Source organism: Gekko japonicus, unplaced genomic scaffold (assembly GCF_001447785.1).
Source record: "Gekko japonicus isolate JY-2015 unplaced genomic scaffold, Gekko_japonicus_V1.1 scaffold299, whole genome shotgun sequence".
Classification (NCBI taxonomy): Eukaryota; Metazoa; Chordata; class Lepidosauria; order Squamata; family Gekkonidae; genus Gekko; species Gekko japonicus.
In genome coordinates, this window is record NW_015170896.1 from 84,707 (window position 1) to 102,908 (window position 18,202).

An 18,202-nucleotide genomic window follows, 5' to 3' on the forward strand; every position below is an offset into this window, starting at 1 on the left:
GGGATGTGTGGCCGTGGTCTTGGCATTGCAGAACCTGACGTTTCGCCAGTAACTGTGACTGGCATCCTCAGAGGTATAAACACAGAAAGATGGAATCAGGGGTCGATTCAGGGGGAAACGCGGGGGATCGCCGTTCCCCCGGGTGAGGTGCGGGGGTGGGGCACATGACGAAGCCCCGCCCCCTGCTTCCGGTCGGGGTAAAATGGCGATTTGACGCACCCTGTAAGTGCTCAGGGTGGACGGGTGTTCCTTACAGCAGTTTGGACTGTATTTTGGTCCAACGTGGCTTCCCCCAGGCAGGGGGAATGACTAGCAGGCATCAAGACCCAAGAGAGAGTTGAGATTGGTGTGATCAAGTCTCGGAGGAGGCTTGTATTACACTTTGATCCCCTCTCCCGAAGCGGGCAAGCACATTCAGGGGGTGTGGCCTTATGACACACTTCCGGTGATGTCAGGGGGTGTGGCATATGCTAATGAGTTCCCCTAGCTCTTTTTTCTACGAAACGACCCCTGGATGGAATAAACACAGAAAGATGGAACCTTGACACAGAGAGTATTCCATCTTTATGTGTTTATACCTCTGAGGATGCCAGTCACAGTTACTGGCGAAACATCAGGTTCTGCAATGCCAAGACCATGGCCACACATCCCGGAAAATCTACAGCAACCATTGAGAGTGTTATGGCTGACAATTCTGAGCTATTAACCTAATAAAGGAATAGTCACCTAGTAACCGTAACATTTCTGGTCTTCTATCATAGACCCTAACTTCCACCAGGTGTGTCTCTTGCGGCCACCTACATAGTGACAGTCCCCTTCAATGTCCTGGAATAGCAGTTTCACAGTACTATCATGGGTTTTTGTTTTCCTCCATGACCACTGGATATCAATGACTCAAGAAAACTTTAACAAAGGGCTGCAGAAGTGCTTATGGATTCCTTTTAGGCTCCTAGCAAGAGCCTGTTGTAGAACTGCACACCTTATTGCAGTGAGATAGCCTGGGGGTGGTATTGTTTTTTTAATGCACGAATCTGAGCAGTCCATGTTGTCATTGCCTTAGCATTCTTCTTCCAAGTGACTCATGAAGACTGGTTCAAAGACTGGTTTAGGGTTTCAAAATAGCCTCACTGTACACAGCACAATTAAGAGACATTTCATTGCCTGGTGTAGCCCAGCCCATGTCAGAAGGCATATATTAAAAGTGGAAACTTCACAGAGGGCTGTGTATATGTCCCGAAATTCTATTAATCCTTAGTTGTTCCTCATTTGTTGACAAGTTGTTCTGCTTGCATTTTAGCTGAGCTACTGTCCCACACTTCCTATTTCCCCAAGTGATATTTAGTTACGGGGCAGTTTTGCAACACTGATTTCCTCGAACATATTGTGTTCCGTTGTACTGAGTCAGACTATTGCTTGGTCAGCATTGTCAGTGATCATTGGCGGTAGCTCTCCAGCAGAGAAAGATCTCTCCCAACATCTGAGCTACTTGGGAGGGACTGAATTTGGAACCTTTTGCAGGCAAAAAAATGCTCAGCCACTGAGCCACAGCCCTTCCATTAAAAAACAACAACACTGTACAGGAGGCAAATCTATATTTGTAGAGTACACAGTGCCCCAAGAGAAAATGTAAGGAAAATCACAGAGGAGCTCAGTTGTATTAACAAGGGTTGCCAGTCCCGTGTCCATGAATCCCAAGGAGTTCTGTGTGATGGAGCCTGGAGAGGGTAAAGTGGACACTGTGACTCTTTAACATTCTAGGCCCACTTTTAACATCACAGCATCACAGCCCTGTGATGTTCTAGAAATGTTCCCTATCTTTTGTGGTAAAGTGTCAGATTCCTGCAACAATCAGAATCAACGACTTGCTTCTTTAGAAGGAAAGTTTATTGACCAGTAATGACAGAATGTCACCACTTCAGGATCTGTGTTAAGACTAAAGTAAAAAGCGTGAGGTAGACAGATATACAGTGTTCAAAGGAGGGCACAGGGTGGCAGAGAGCCAATCAAGGTAAGAAGCAGGGCCCGCCAGAATCTAATGGTCCCTCGTTCCCAGAGGATGATGTTACAGCTAGGAATCAAGGTCAAACATGTTGTAAAATAGTCAAAAGTGTTTAATACTCAGACTATCAATGGATCTTGCTCTATTGGAAAGAAGAGATTTCTTTGCTTTTAAAAACCTTTATTTCTAAGGGTAAAAGGTACACGGGATTACTACAAATAAACATAACACTAACAGCTACGTTTTCTAAGCTGCCTATAGTCAACACTAGCACACAGATAATAGAGAATCTCTCCTCCTTCTAGACCCCTAGAAAGGAAGTCCCCTGAAACAAATGACCAATCTGTATCACAGTAGAAAGCTACTTTTCCCGGGCTAATTCCCCATTGGCTCAGTGCCAGGTATCCCTTCCAGGTCGGTCTAAACAATAGCAATACTAGGCAAACAAGTTAACCCTATAATGACTGAATTGTCAGACCTTGTAAACACATACATTTCCAACAATACACGTAAGCCATACAGATAAGGCAGCATCAGCCAGAAAGTGAAAGTTACATTCCAAGGAATCCCTTCCCCCTTCACACGAGCTGCCATAAAGACCATAGAGATTAGGGGAAACTCCTAGAGCGTTACAGATGCCATGCAGTCACTTCCATGATTACCTGGAAAGTGACATTGCAGCATCCACATTGTCATCCCTTTCCCATTTTTCTCCTTCTGCTGAACTGATAAAACACAGGCCATTGAGGGCAAGAGTTGGAATTCGCCTGCCATGGGCAGGCACACAGTCAGCCTACTACTAACCCACCTCCCCATGAGTGGATTGAGATGTTAAACGCTCTGGACTATTCTGTCCCCAGTGGATCCTGCATTGCTGGCAGTGCCATAGGAGCTGCTCAGTTTCAACCAGGGCCACAATGCCAACATGTAACATGGCTCATGGCTGCCAGTGGATCTCCAGGGCAGTAGCTAGCTGGGAACTTTCACAGTAAGTTAGGGGCTATTTGACCTTGGCTTCCTCCCAGTTCTGCACCTAGTTCTTTAACCTTTCCCACTCTTCTCTTAGCACCAACTATGAATCACAAGACCATGGTGGAGAAATCACCTTTGGGGAGATCAATCACGATTCCTATGAGGGGGACATACACTACCATGCTGTAAAACGCAAGGCCTACTGGGAAATCAAGATGGACAAGTAAGTGAGCAGTCTTATCTGTAGTTCTTGTCATAATGAATGTGCTTGTCTTTTAGATGACATAAGGTTCTTGGCAGCCCATAACTGCTCTTCTAAAAGCAAAGAAAGTGCTTGTTTTGAATGAAACAGGTCTGTCCATTTGGTGGCACAAATTCAGAATTTCCTTGGCAAAAATTATTACCAGTACATTGATATTTGAGAACTGGGACTGCTGGTGGGTGATTACCTATATGCAGGGCTTTTTTTGTAGAAAAAGCCCAGCAGGAACTCATTAGCATGATAGGCCACACCCAACACCAGAAACTCATTAGCATATTAGGCCACACCCCTGTCAGTATGGCTCATTAGCATATTAGGCCACACCCTGTGCTTTCCCTTGTCTTGTCTGGGTGCCCTGCGGCTGTGGGGAGCCCAGGCAAGTCAGCCCTTGGACAGGCCGGGGAAGGCACAGGGAGACATTTAAATGCCTCCCCGATCCTTCCAGGCCCCCCCTGGCCCACCTGCCTCGGAGTCACTGGGGGGGTGTCACTCTCCAGGCCTTCCCTCTGTAGCCAGGCACGCAGAGGTTTTGGCTGTAGTGGGCATGGCCAACTCTAAAGCCAGCCGGAACTCCATTCCTGTGTGTTCCTGCCCAAAAATAGCCCTGCCTATATGTGAGCTTGGTTTGATTTTTACCCCAATAGACAGATGGCAGGGCTTGAATTACAGGGGGTGGCTCCCTGTGTTTCGTGATGCCCCCTTTAGCCAACGGAGGGGCAGGATTTGGCCTCTCTCATTCCATTAAATGTAGATTCAGGTGGGTAGCCGTGTTGGTGTGAAGCAGTAGAACAAAGTTTGAGTCCAGTAGCACCTTTAAGACCAACGAAGTTTAATTCTGGGTATAAGCTTTTGTGTGCATGCCCATGAAAGTTTATACTTCTTGAGATATCTGAAGAACTGTGCATACACATGAAATCATCTTCAAATATCTGAGGAAGTGTACGTGCACACAAAAGCTTATACCCAGAATTAAACTTCGTTGGTCTTAAAGGTGCTACTGGACTCAAACTTTGTTCTGTTCCATTGAAGGGTTTCTCTAAAGGGGGTGGAGCTTGTGGATTTCTAGAAAGAGCCCTTATGGTTCAAGCTCTGATACTCAATATAGACAGGAAGAAACAGGTCCAGAGTTACCTGGCAAAAAGGGTCACCCCGATTACCTGCTGATCAAAGACACAAAGGAGGTCACAGGTCTTTGTTTTGTAAAGCAAAATGTCAGGAATGTGCAGTCCTGATTGGATCAGAGTTATACAGGGAAGGACATGGTTGTTCAACTCTTTATTCCTTGTTTGGCTTCATCTAATTGAAAGCCTTCCATGAATGGTTTTCAGCACTTTCTCTCAACAAAGGATGGGTTCCAAGAGGAACAAACTGAGGTCATTCACATCTGCAACTTACTCTTTTTAGACTAAGCAGTATAATGCCACGCAGTCCAGTTTAGTGTAGTAGTTAAGAGCGCGGACTCTAATCTGGGAGATCCAGGTTTGATTCTCCACTCCTCCACATGCAGCTGTTGGTGTGACCTTGGGTCAGTCACAAGTTCTCTCAGAACTGTTCTCTCAAGAGCAGTCCTTGAACAAGCTCTCTCAGCCCCACCTACCTCACAGGGTGTCTGTTGTGGGGAGGGGAGGGGAGGGGAAGGGAAAGGAGATCGTAAGCCGCTCTGAGACTCCAAGTGAAGGGCAGGGTAAAAATCCAATCTCTTATCTTCTTCTTTCCTTCTCTTTCTCAAAAAGGAGTGGTATAACACAGTCGGCCCAGTGCACTAGAATTACTGCTGAGTCCACTTTATCAATTTTTATTTATTGAACCAGTTTTCCCAAGGTTTTGCTTGCAATGGCCACACCACGATGCTGACTCCCCACCCCACCCCCGTCCAGGGTAGAGGTAGGCTCGGCCGGCCAGAGGGAGAGGAGGATCATGCAAAAGGTATGGCGGGAGGATGTGCAATCTGGATTGGTTGGCGAGCACAGCTCTAGGTCTGTTCTCGGGTTGCCAGCTCTGGGTTGGGAAACACCTGGAGACTTTGGGGGTGGATCCAGGAGAGGGCGGGGTTCGGGGAGGGGAGGGACCCCAGCAGGGTACAATGCCCATAGAGTCCTCCCTCCAAAGCAGCTATTTTCTCCAGGTGAACTGATCTCGGTCACCTGGAGATAGGGTTGCCTGCTCTGGGTTGGGAAATACCTGGAGATTTTGGGAACAGGGGCTGAGGAGGGCGGGATTTGGGGAGAGAGCCCCTTAGGAGGCTATAATGCCATACAGTTCATCCTTCAAAGCAGCCATTTTCTCCCGGGGGACTGGTCTTGGTCATCTGGAGATCAACCGTAATAGTGGGAGATCTCCAGGTGCCACCTGGAAGTTGGCAACTCTAGTCCGCTCGTTGCCTGGCCCGGAGGCTGCTGTGCCTGGGAACCCCTCCACTTGCTACCCTGAGTTCCTGGTGGGAGAAAGGTGGGGTGTAGAATAAAATAAAGCCCCTGATAAAATCTTACCAACACTTGTTACCTTGTCCTCCTTATAACAGTCTTGTGAGGTAGGCTGAAGGGCCGAGGAGGTGAAAGAAGGGCTCGCTTCCAGCCTCCTAAAGAGCTCTCAACAGAGGCAAGAGTCGGAGTCAGAAGCCTCACCCATCACAAGCTTGTTCTGTTGATTGGTGTGGTGCAGGAGTTAGGATGCTGGACTAGGGTCTGGGCAGCCTGGATTCAGATCCCCAGCTGTTCCATGGTAGTTTGGCCCCGTCTCTCTTTCAGCTGAATGGCCTCAAAGGGCTGGCAAAATGGAGACGGGAAGGCCAGTGTCAGGAGCTGCTTTGGGTCTCCGCTGGCGCTGGGGAGGAAAGGAGAGAATGAATGAATGAATGAACCTTTACGCAACACCAGCACCCTTTCTCCATGTGTGACCTGAATCACTTACTTGAGAGAATAATTCCCGTTTGAAAATAAATATTTTCCTTTCTATGGTATGGAGCTTGTGATGGGGGAGGGGGGGAATATTTTGCTGGCAACCTTCTCCCACTGCAGACACCTACATGGTACCTAGTTGCATTTCTGAAGGGCCCCCCCGGCCCATGCAGGCAGTATTTCGGGGGAAATCGTAGGCAGTGTGTAGGAAAGTTGCATTCCACAAATTTTGTCTGGTTTGTCTGTGGCTGTGACCTGTGAGGTGTTAACCACCTCGGCATCTCAGGTGTGTAAAGGAATCTTCAGCAAGAAATTCAGTGTGCAGCAGCAGGGGTCATGATCCTGGGAAGCTGAATTATAGAATCACATAAAGGCCATCTAGTCCAATCCCCTACTCAATGCAGGATCAGCCCCTAGAGCAGTGATGGCGAACCTTTTAGAGACCGAGTGCCCAAACTGCGACCCAAAACCCACTTATTTATCGCAAAGTGCCAACACGGCAATTTAACCTGAATACTGAGGTTTTACTTTAGAAAAAACAACTCATACATTAACTTAAAATAATCCAAACAAAGTAAGGAAAGCAATCCCAAATGCTTTCATTTACTTAAAATTATTTGGCAGAGAATTCGACACTTTAATGATCGTCTGGGCCTGGCTGGGGCAATGGCACGCGTGCCCATAAAGAGGGCTCTGAGTGCCACCTCTGGCACCCGTGCCATAGGTTCGACACCACTGCCCTAGAGTATCCCTGACAAGTGTTTGTCCAGCCACTGCTTAAAGACTGCCAGTGATAAACCTTTGACCTAGCTCTGATAAACAGTGGACAAAGTGGTTAACCGATGTCTGGAATGTAGGGTTGCCACCTCTGGGCTGGAAATACTTGGGAGATTTTGGGGAGAGGAGGGACTTCAATGGGGTATAATACCATAGACTCCGTCTTCCAGAACAGCCATTTTCTGCAGGGGAAGTGATCTCTGTCACCTGGAGATCACTTGTAATCCCAGGAGCTCTCCGGCCATCCCCTGGAAGTTATAAAAAATAGCAAAACTTCAAAAAATAACTGTGTGCTAAATTTCCTGCAAGATATTCACAAAGGAGACTTCATTAAAAGTGAAATGCATCTATTGTCTGAAATAAATCTGTCCATACAATCCGTCATAGGAAAATGCAGAAGCCAAAGAATTAATATACAAGATAAATATACAAAAAAGTCCAACACTTTTCCTAGGTAATTCTTCCAGTGTTTCAGACCTCTGGTCCTTCCTCAGGAACAAAGAACTGTAAAAAATACAAAATGCAATAATATAACAAACACTTATTTCAACAATATTTCATAAGGAGTAATGAAAGTATTACCAATAAACCCTTTTACATGATCAACATCATTACATTGTTATCACTGCTACATAGGCCCCGGTCATACGGGCCAGATAACGCGGTGGGGGGGAGGCGTGGCTGTTCGCCCCGGAGCAAAATAAAGCACGGTAGCCCGATCACACGGTCCCCCGAGTCTCCATGCTTTGGCTGTTAGTTGGCAATCACACGGCGATGCTGCAACGTGGCAAAGAAGCGGAGCGGCGCAATCACACAAGCGTTTTGCGTTTGTGCGCATGCGCAGTTCCGTGGAACAGCACTGCTTTCAGTCTTGTGTTTGTGCACATGCGCTTATGAAAAACATCTGGTTTGCGATGGGGCGTGGACGGGCACTGGATGCCACGGGATACTAGCACTCCCGCGATCAGGCGCCCACCTGTGCTACGCGTTTTCCGGATACTAGTGCACTTTCCTTGGTTCTTTTTCACTCCGCATGTTCGGCAGGACGCCACGGGTTGGCCACGGGTGTGCTATGCTTCTCAGATGTTGCGGTGTGATCGCGCCCCGAAAATCCGCGCGACATTCATGCCTTTTGTGCAGCAAATTCTCCGTGTGACTGGGGCCATAGAGTCTCAAAATTAGAGTCACACTGGATCTTACCAACTGCTGAGAGTCTCATTCCATCTCCTTATAAGATAATGATTTTCTATTATTCTGTAAAAAAGAATTCCTCCTTAATATTTTTCCTTAAAATTTACACAATGTATGGACCGCAAAACAAGTATAACATATACTCACTCTATATTGGGCAAGGTCTCCTTAGCTCTAACCAGTACCCCTAAAGGCTGCTTCAATGTATCAGGGTCAAAGCATGCCTCAGAGTATCCAGCCTACTGAGTCTATTTCATGGATCTAAATTGAATACAGCTGGTTGTTCCTTGCTGGCATTTAAAGTTGTAGAAGCCCTTACTGTGTTTGAAACAAAATAATTAAAGTTGCCAACTCCAGGTTTAAAAATTCCTGGAGATGCCCAGCCTAATGAGTCTGTTGGCTACAGCTAAACGACCTTTACAAACGTCTAAACTGCTGTAGTATTTGAGAGTTGCCAACTCCTGACTACTGTATTCCTGGAGATTTGAAAAACTGAATATATTACAAATGTATTAGCCTACTGGGTCTATTACATAGGTCTAAATTGGCTACAGCTACATATCCCTTACAAGCATCTATAATACTATAGTATTGAAAGTTGCCAACTCCTGGTTACAATGATCCTGGAGATTTGAGAACTTGAATGAATGATAAAATAGTCTAAATTTTTGAATCACAAAAAACATAAATCCAGTTTAGAATTTAATCCTTTTGGTTGGAGAGTCTCAATGGAATATATACGATATGGCTCTCATTGTAAAAGTGCTTTCTGGATATCTATTCTACCAATGTCCTCTCCAGTACTGTATATTTGAAATCACCATATTTGTGATTTTTTTCAATGAAATGTTGAACTAAAAACGTATTGCCATTCTTCAATTTAAATCTAGATTTACGTTCCAAAATTCTGGAACATATTGGCTGGGTCGTAATTCCTGTGTAAATGAAAGAACATTGGCAGATTAAAACATACACCATTTTTTTTTTATGCACAGGTGCTTTGATGGTGCAGTACCTTATTATAATTATACAAAGGGAATCCTGCCTTGTTAGTTTGCCAGGTTAAATTACAGACAGAGCAATGTCCACATCTGGAGTGACCCCTACTGGGCTTTGTTATTCCTCGTAATGTATTGCTGTGTGCTGCACTTTTGTTGTTGTATGTTCCAATGACCACCTGGAAGTGGCCAGTCCTACTGCAATGTAGCATTTGAAATGGAGGTGGGGAGGCACCTAATGAGACATTTGCTCCCCAAAATATTTCTAGCCCATTAGGGCAGAAGGCTCAGCCAGTCCTCTTGGCATCCAGGACATTAAATTACGTGTGTTGCCGCCTCTCTTCTGCAGTGGTACAACCTGGTGGAACGAAATTCACGGTTTGTAAGAACTTCACTGTGGCCTGGGAGGAGCTGGCCAACAGCTATGTGTGTGGATTCAGTGGTGGAGGCCTCATTTTGGCTCCTGGTTTTGTGGTCAGGGAAGCAACCATTCTCCCCCTGCCAAAACGCCCTGTGTAATCACCGTTCTCTCTCCCCATCTCTCCTTGTAGGGTGACGGTGGATACACATACAAAGGAGAAATGCTGGCCGTGGAAAATGTTTGATAAGAGTTCAGGGAAAATATGCAAAGATGGCTGCAATGCAATTGTGGACACGGGAACTTCTCTCATCACAGGGCCCAGCGAAGAGATCCGTGCGTTGCACGAGGCTCTCGGGGCTGAACATGCCTTTGGAGGGCAGGTAAGAGAACAAATGCCTGGATCTCGTAATGATAAGTGCAAAAAACCCCAAAGAAACCCACACACCTTTGCGTTTCAGTTCGAGCTGATCCACACCTCGATTCTGAACTCATTTGCCTGTCTCTGCCTCTCTCTCTTTCCTGTTTATACCAGTATGATATTCTTCTGACTGTCACTGTCCAGCGTGACCAAGAAGTGGATGCAAACTTTGCAGATGGGGTGCACTAGAATTCTAACAAGAAGAGATACTCAGAGGTCCATGATCACCTGCCCTAATTTGGATTGAGGCCACAGCAAGTGGTACAAAGAGTGTAGCCCTCCTCCAGAATACTATAAACTGCTAGGAACTTGAGAAGGCCGATGCCTCCTCCGTCTCACCTCCACTCCACTGTTTTCCTTCCTCCACCCCTTAAACGTGACACTCAACTGCCTTCCCTCAGCGGTTCATACCTCCTGAAGGGCAATGAATGTGCTCATTGTTGGCTGAGCAGTTTCAGGAGATTTTTCATTCTTGGTTTGGTAATTTGCACGGTCATCTGCAAAGTTCTGCATGCATGGGGAGTCCTCTGAATATGTAGGATCCCTGCCTGCCCTACTAATACAGGGCCATCGAATTAGCTTTGAGAAGTAGTGATGACACATTTCCCTCCTTTTAGGAGATGAGAAGTTCCTGAAGAACTGCTACAGAGTTTACTGTGCAATCCTAAACTGAGTTCACTATTGTAAAACCAATGATTTCATTGAATTAGGGCCGTGGTGGTTCAGAGATTAAGACGCTGAGCCGCAGACCGGAGCTTCAGCAGTTTGAGAACCTAGTGTTGCATGACGGAGTGAGCTCCCATCTCTGGCCCCAGCTCCTGCCAGCCTAGGACCATGTAGCACGTGTTGTGAAAGATCTCTGCCTGAGACCCCGGGAAAATACTGCCAGTCTGAGTAGATAATACCAACTTTGTGGTTCCCATTGAGTCTTATGGAACAAAGTAAATGGGCTGTAATCTGGGACTGCATTCAGTTGACACTGGGCATGCATCTGGTTTGTTCATGTGGCATGCCTCTCTCTCCTGCCTCCTCTCTGCTCCTTATTGCATTGTGGAGTGCCCATTGTGGAGTGCAGTGAAAGAAGTCTGGTGTAAAACAAGTTACCGTTATGCCTGACCAGACCTATGCATGCAGGCATGTAGGGTAAACTGGAGTTTTTCCCCCTGTCAATCCAGGACTCTCATCCACAGTTTAATCCAGGTTTAGAATCCCAATTGCAGCAAGAAGAGAACTATTTCTGATTAACCCAAAGTAACCAGAGTTTGTTTTAAACCACAATTCCTTCATTGTGCTGACAGAAGGGAAAGGGAGGAAGAAGATGTGCACATCATCCTGACAATGAACTGAGTTTGTCCGCAGTGTCAGCTTAATGTCAGTTTAATGCATCAGCCAAGGCTGCAAGAAGCAAAACTGGCCTCTCACCATAGATTCTGAGATACTGAGGGGATATTTTGCCCCTCCCCCTTTTATTTGTTGCATTCTTGGTTGAGAGTTGCCTTGGAAAAGGGTGTCTCTGTGTCTTGGTCTCCTCTTCTTCCCTGTAATGTCAAGTGAAATTCATCACACTGAGAGTTTGCTGTATGGTAATATTGTACCATATGTGGAATTGTTCTCTCTTTCACCTGACTTATGGTGACCCCTGGTGTTCAGAGATGTTCAGAGGTGGTTTGCCATTGCCTCCTTCTGCATCACGACCCTGATATTCCTTGGTGGTCTCCCATCCAAATACAAGCCAGGGCCAACCCTGCTTAGCTTCCGATGAGATTAGCTTCTGATGAGATTGGTCTGGGACGTAGGTAGGTAGGTAGATAGATATCTCACAAGGAAGATGAGGAGAACAAGAGGGATACCATTTTCAGTGGCAACTCTGTATTTGCAGCAGATCTGCAACACCCAGTTCGTCTGATCTCTTGGAAGTTGTGGTGAGAACATGTAGTGAATGTCTTAGAAGAAGTACAGGTGGCAGAGGGGTGATCGTCTGGCCTCTCTTTCCCCACCCGAGTTATAATTTCTTTTTTCTTCCCACAGTACTTGATAGATTGTGAAAAGATGTCAACGTTACCCAATGTGACTTTCTACCTCAGTGGCAAGCCCTACACCCTGACCCCAGATGTATACACCCTCAAGGTAAGAGAACCACAGCAAAGGCCTGTGAGGTGTGGGTGATGGCTGTAGCAAGTGTACAAACCAGCATATTTTTGGTCACACATCATTCCACTTGTCACTGATAGGATGCTTAGATCAGTTTGGACTCAAAGTGTAACTGGCATGGATTGGAAGGGGCCTATTTTGCTGTCTCCATTTTTTTCTGAGCCGAAGAATGGGGGAAGCTTTGCTGGGTGGGTTTCCTTATTTATTTTTTTAATCCCACCCTTCTACATGGAGGTCAGGTGATGCACACGTCTGCCACCACCACCACTCAATTTTATCATCACAGTAACCCGATACGTGACATTGTATTATTATTTTATTTTGTACTTAAGGCACACACAAGTTTCCCCCTGTGGGGCAAATAATGGGTCCCTGGCTGTTGCAGATTGGGGAAAACTGGGGAAGGCTTAAGCCCCTTCGCCCCATGCACTGTAGTCCTCATCTGAATCTGCTCCAACACATTTGAGAATCCAGGCTTTGACCAAAAACTCCCTGCACACTATGCTTGACGTGACCTGGGGATGGACCCAGGAGCAAGCGCCTTGTGTAATCAGGCCCTGATGCTGTCCAGGAACTTGAGTCTGGGCCTTCCAAACCAAGTCTAACATCCAAACCTTTTTAACCTCTGGAATTTCGAGAGAGGTGGTGAGCACCGCCTCAAACCAGCTGCCACAGGAGGTGGAGCCAGGGGTCATTTCGTAGAAAAAGAAGCGCAGGAGCTCATTAGCATAACTCATTAGCATAACTTATTTGCATATGCCATGCCCCCTGACATCACCGGAAGTGTGTCAGAAGGCAACACCCACCACTCAGGCTCCACTGGACTGTTTTGGATTGCTAGCTATTGGGGGGGGGGGGACGTGCAGATCTGCCCTCACAGAGGAGGAAGAGCTTGTACCTGAATAAAACTTGGTCTTAAATGTGCCACTGGACTGTTTTGGACCGGGGGGCCGGGGGAAGCTCTGCAACTTACCTGGCTGCTTCTTGCTCTGACTGAGGGCTGCTGGGAACAGGGGGTGGGGCTTGTTGCATGTGCCCGCCCCCTGGGCTCTTTACTGCCGGAGCTCCGCTCCTGCGCGCTCCTGCAGGAAATGACCCCTGGGTGGAGCCAGATGGAATACCTCCCTTTTCCCCGGGAAGAAGGAAAACCTGAATGGAGCCTCACATTGACTAAGAAAAGGCCAAGGGCTTACTTCTCCTCCAGTGGAGAACCCTTTTGTTTGAATGAGAGCAGCAGCAGCCAGTAACAAGCCCTGCCTTACAATGGCCCCACCCACTTTCTGAAAAGCTTGGTGGGTGCCAAGGGAAGTGCCGGCAGTCACTGTCATGCTGGGGAGCCCTGGACGAGGATCTGAGAGACCAGAGTTCGGATCTGCACTGTGCCATGGAAGCTCAGTGGGCCAGCCACTCTCTCAGCCTGACCTCCTTCACGGAATTGTTAGAAGATAAAATGGAGGAGGAGAGAACAGTGCAGTAGGCTACTTTGGGTTACCGTTGGGGAGAACGGTGGGGTATAAATATACAAACAAACAGATAGATAAATACTTCCCGTGAAGGGAAAGAACTGGAAGACCTCTGACATTTTAATAATATCCGTTTGCAAATGTACAGGTTGCCCAGATGGGGAGCAAGTAGGCATTCGGGTGGAGAGTGTTATGCACTCATTTTAAAATATTTATGGTCCGCACTGCCTGTCAAGAAATATTCAGGGGTGGTTCGCAACGCCATTACGAAAATACATTATGGAAGGTGGCTTTAGCCTGCCTTTTCCTGCTTGCCGGCATAAGGTGGCATACAAAAACTGAATCAATTATAAAAGAAATTAAAAATCAAAACACAGGCCGTAAGTACCTTGCAACTGTACCGTCTGTCCGCATCCTCCACATCAACCTAACCATTAGCTAAAAGCTCTCTTAAGCAGTTCTGCCGTACATTGTTTCCTGCATTTAATAGCTGCTGTTAATAACATTCCACATTTAAAATAATAAGTAGCCTCTTGAAATAAGCAGAAATAAGTAGCCTCTTGAAAAACCAGCACAAAAGATCCATTAATAGCTGTGGAGACTTACAATTTTATATTAAAACAGCAGCAGATAAAACCAGCATCTCAAAACATAAAATAAAACTGAGCCCTCCCACGGACATACTTTATTTTATATATTTTATTTTATTTGTTTGATTTATAACCCCCCCTCCCCATCAGGGCAGGCTCAGGGAGGCTTACAAAGTGTATATATGCATGTGTATGTATACATGTGTATATATACATATACATATACACAGGGGTCGTTTCCTGCAGGAGCGCACAGGAGCAGAGCTCCGGCAGTAAAGAGCCCAGGGGGCGGGCACATGCAACAAGCCCCACCCCCTGCTCCCAGCAGCCCTCAGTCAGAGCAAGAAGCACCCAGGTAAGTTGCAGAGCTCCCCCCGGCCCCAAGCCGTCCAGTGGCACCTTTAAGACAAAGTTTTATTCAGGTACAAGCTCTTCCTCCTCTGTGAGGACAGATCTGCATGTCCCCCCCCAAAAAAGCTAGCGATCTGAAACAGTCTGGTGGAGCCTGAGCGGTGGGTGTTGCCTTCTGACACACTTCCGGTGATGTCAGGGGGTGTGGCATGTGCAAATAAGTTATGCTAATGAGTTATGCTAATGAGCTCCTGCACCTCTTTTTCTATGAAATGACCCCTGCATATACATATATATAAACAGCAAGATATGTTAAAAGCAAAAATTAAATTAAATAAAACACACCCTCAACTAAACACCTGGAAAAATGAAAAAGTTTTTCATGTGGTGCCTAGACATTAACAAGCTTGATGACAGGGAAACTACTGGGAGAAATTATAGGGTTGGGGCCCCACCACAGAGAAGGCCCTGTCTATGGTCACTACCCACCTGGCCTCTGAAGGCAGGTGTACAGGAAGAAACCAAAGACTGTACATTTGATTCTCTGCGTGCTATTTATATTGTGTATATGACTGTTATTAATAGAATATGAAAGAGAAACCTGGTAGTAAAGGGCTGTGTCTGTTTCAGGCCAAGACCGGATCTGCCCAAGCAGAATGAGAGGGTAGAGTTCTGGGACAGGCTGTGCCATTTCAGACTGGAGGTGGAGTTGGGATCACATTTTTTAATGCTCTCTGTATGGAAAACTCCTAACAAATGGAAAATTAGCACCGTAGAAAAGCCTCACCCTTGATATGGTAGTTATTTTATCTGTAGGGAGTTTTTCTGGGGTTTTTTTAAACATGGGAAGGTACTTAAAATGGTACGTCCCGCCCTACAGCCTGAAGTAGAACAGTGTCATTCTCCCACCTCTAGCCTAAGTTTATTGTTTAGATCAGGGGTGTCAAACATAAGGCCCGGGGGCCAGAGCCCGCCCGCCTAGGGCTCTTATGCATCCCGCGAGCAACTGGTGCAAGGGAGGAACAGGAGACTGCTGGGGGATGAGTGGGTGGAGCCACTGTGATTGTGGCTTCAGCATAGCAGAAGAACCTCGTCTTCAGCAGTCAAGCAGTATGAAAGCATCTGCCCAGTGCTAACCACTGGCTCTCCAGTCCACCCATGTGGGTTTTCCTCTGCACCCCCCCACCCAGCCCATAAGGCCTTGCAGTGAGGATACACCAACTCGGAGCTTACCAGCTACTGTCTTTTACACAGTTTATATCTCTGGTACCCGACATTACGTTTTATGGCACACACGGCCTGAACCGACAAAGGGACATTTCGACATCTCTGGTTTAAATGTATTTTATGGTATATAACTGTTATTGTACTCCAAGGCCACATATTTTATTGTACTCCAAGGCCACACAGGAGAGGATGGGGTATAAAAATGTAATAAATAAATAAATAAATGGTTGCTGTAAAGCCTGGTGCTTGCATACGTGTGAACAATTCATAGATGAAAAGAGTGACATGCTTGGTAGCCCCCCCTTTCTCAGAGCAAGGATCACTGACTGAGCCTGATCCCCTCCACACACACATACACAGTCATGATTCTCTACTCCTACAAGTATATGATAGGTGTACTGGCTTGCAGGCTCTGAGTATCAGGGGCCAGAAGTCAGACAAGTCAGAGTTGGTTCAGTCCGAGTTCAGGGGTCCAGGAGTCAGGCAAAGCAGATTCGTTCAGTCCAAGATCAGAGGTCCAGAAGTCAGGCAAGGCAGAAGTGGTGGCTTAGTGTCTATCGTAAGTGTTGCATCCATGCCTAACAGCCTCTCTTGGCTGGTTTTATAGCCCCACACCTAAGCAATCCTGCAACTACTCATCTTTCTTATCAGCAAGCAGCTGGCGTAGAGCCAGGAGGTGTGTACTTTGCTGTCTTGTCTGTAGCTCTGTTCTTAGCCTCTGTCTGTGGTGCTCTAAGGGTGTAGGTGATACTGGTGGGCTGGGAATGGCCAGCTGAGATTCACCTGCTGAATCAGAGCTGGAGGGTGTAGGTGGCTCTGCACCAGCTGTTGGCCATGAATCCTGACAAGCCTGCAGCTCCTTTTCCTGCTGGTCAGCTTCTGGTAACTCAAGACTGGCTGCACGAGGCTCCTCTTCTCCTGAGGATTACCATCTCCAGGTAGGGCCTGGAGACCTCCTGGAGACCTCCTGGAGACCTCCTGGAATTACAAGTAATCTCCCGCCTACAGAGACCAGTTCCCTTCCCTCAGCACTATGAAGGAATTGTGGGTTCAGATCTCCAATTAAAAGGGTCAGTTAGCCGGTGATGTGAAAGATTTCTACTTGAGACCCTGGTGACCCACTGCCTGCCTGAGTGAGTAATAAGATCAGACCAAGGGGTCTGACTCACTATCAGGCAACTTCATGTATTCATGCAATGTGATGGCAGACAATGAGATACTGATGAATGTTATTGACAGCCATTTGTTATTCCAAGCCACTAGAAACTAGATCACACTCCCTCCCTGCCTGGATAGGAGTTAAAAGTTTAATAGCTGCCATTAATAACATAAAACAGGCATCCAGGCCCCGTATGAACTGACCACATACCCCCAAATAGCCCAGGCTAGCCCGATCTCATCAGATCTCAGAAGATAAGCAGGGTCAGCCCTGGCTTGTATTTGGATGGGAGACCTCCAAGGAATACCAGGGTCATGACACGAAGGTAGGCAGTGGCAAACCACCTCTGAAACATCTCTTGCCTTAAAAACAAGTCTAGCTTGACACCTAGTGGTGCCTAATGCTAAAAGAGGTAGAACTTCTGGCTGCCAGACAATCTTAGTATCTCCTGGATATTCTACACACAATGCCATACAATAATAATAATAATAACCCCCAAATCATATGAAGAACCTCTTGAGTCAGCAGGGGCTCCTTGGGGTAGAGGAGAGTGATGCCATTACTGGAACAGTCCCAAGGGATCCAACCCTTAATCTTTATCCTGGTTCACCGGATATGTCACCACCCTGACACTTCTACGGACCGGCTCATGGCTATTGCCAACCTGCAGAACGTGCAGCAGACACAGCCAGCTGGGCAGCCATTATTTCCCTCTGCTCTTGAGTGAGAAAGGTACAAAAATTGACATTTTCAGACGCATCAGTTCCTCTCCCCCATAACACGCCTGGCCCTACCTTTAACTGTGCCGTTTCCCCCTCCCCTCTCTCTGCAGGTGACCCAGATGAAAATGACCGCTTGCGTCAGCGGGTTCATGAGCCTCGATATCCCTGCCCCTACTGGCCCGCTCTGGATCCTGGGTGACGTTTTCCTCCGCCAGTACTACTCCATCTACGATCGGGACAACGACCGTGTCGGTTTGGCCCTTTCCAAAAGAACCCTCTGCGGCTCCTCTTCCAAAGCAGAAACCACCGCAGCTCCCACCGTGGCGAATACCACCACTGCCAGCGAGAGTACCACCTCTGCCAGCCCCCAAAATTCAGAGGCACAATGCTAGCTGTTGTTGTATTCTCTGGGGTCCAGGAAAGGGGGTTGTGGGAGGGGCAGGGCTGAATAGCAGCGCTGATGGAATCAGGCTTCCTGCCTGGAATCTGTAGTCACCAGAGAATACTAGTTTCTCTCTCTCTTTTTATAAGTTTCTGGCCCTTATGATTCTTGGGAAAAGGATTGCTAAGTTGCAACCTGGAGATGCTCCCTTGGCTGTGGAATGTGCAGCTGGGCCAGGAGATGAGGGAGCTTCCTCCTGCTAAGTTTCCTACCTGGTTTTTG

At 47.0% G+C, this 18,202-nt stretch overlaps 1 protein-coding gene across 1 annotated transcript in view; it reads left to right on the forward strand.

Annotated features, from left to right (window-relative positions):
• LOC107116580 (cathepsin D-like) overlaps positions 1-18,183 on the forward strand; it is a 40,061-nt gene extending 21,878 nt beyond the window's left edge. Inside the window, exons 5-8 of the mRNA XM_015418519.1 lie at positions 3,037-3,194; positions 9,648-9,837; positions 11,904-12,002; positions 17,649-18,183. Of these exons, the coding sequence (XP_015274005.1) occupies positions 3,037-3,194; positions 9,648-9,837; positions 11,904-12,002; positions 17,649-17,930 (729 nt within the window). The 3' untranslated portion in view covers positions 17,931-18,183. The remainder of the gene's footprint in view (positions 1-3,036; positions 3,195-9,647; positions 9,838-11,903; positions 12,003-17,648) is intronic.
• Positions 18,184-18,202: the final 19 nt, after the last annotated feature.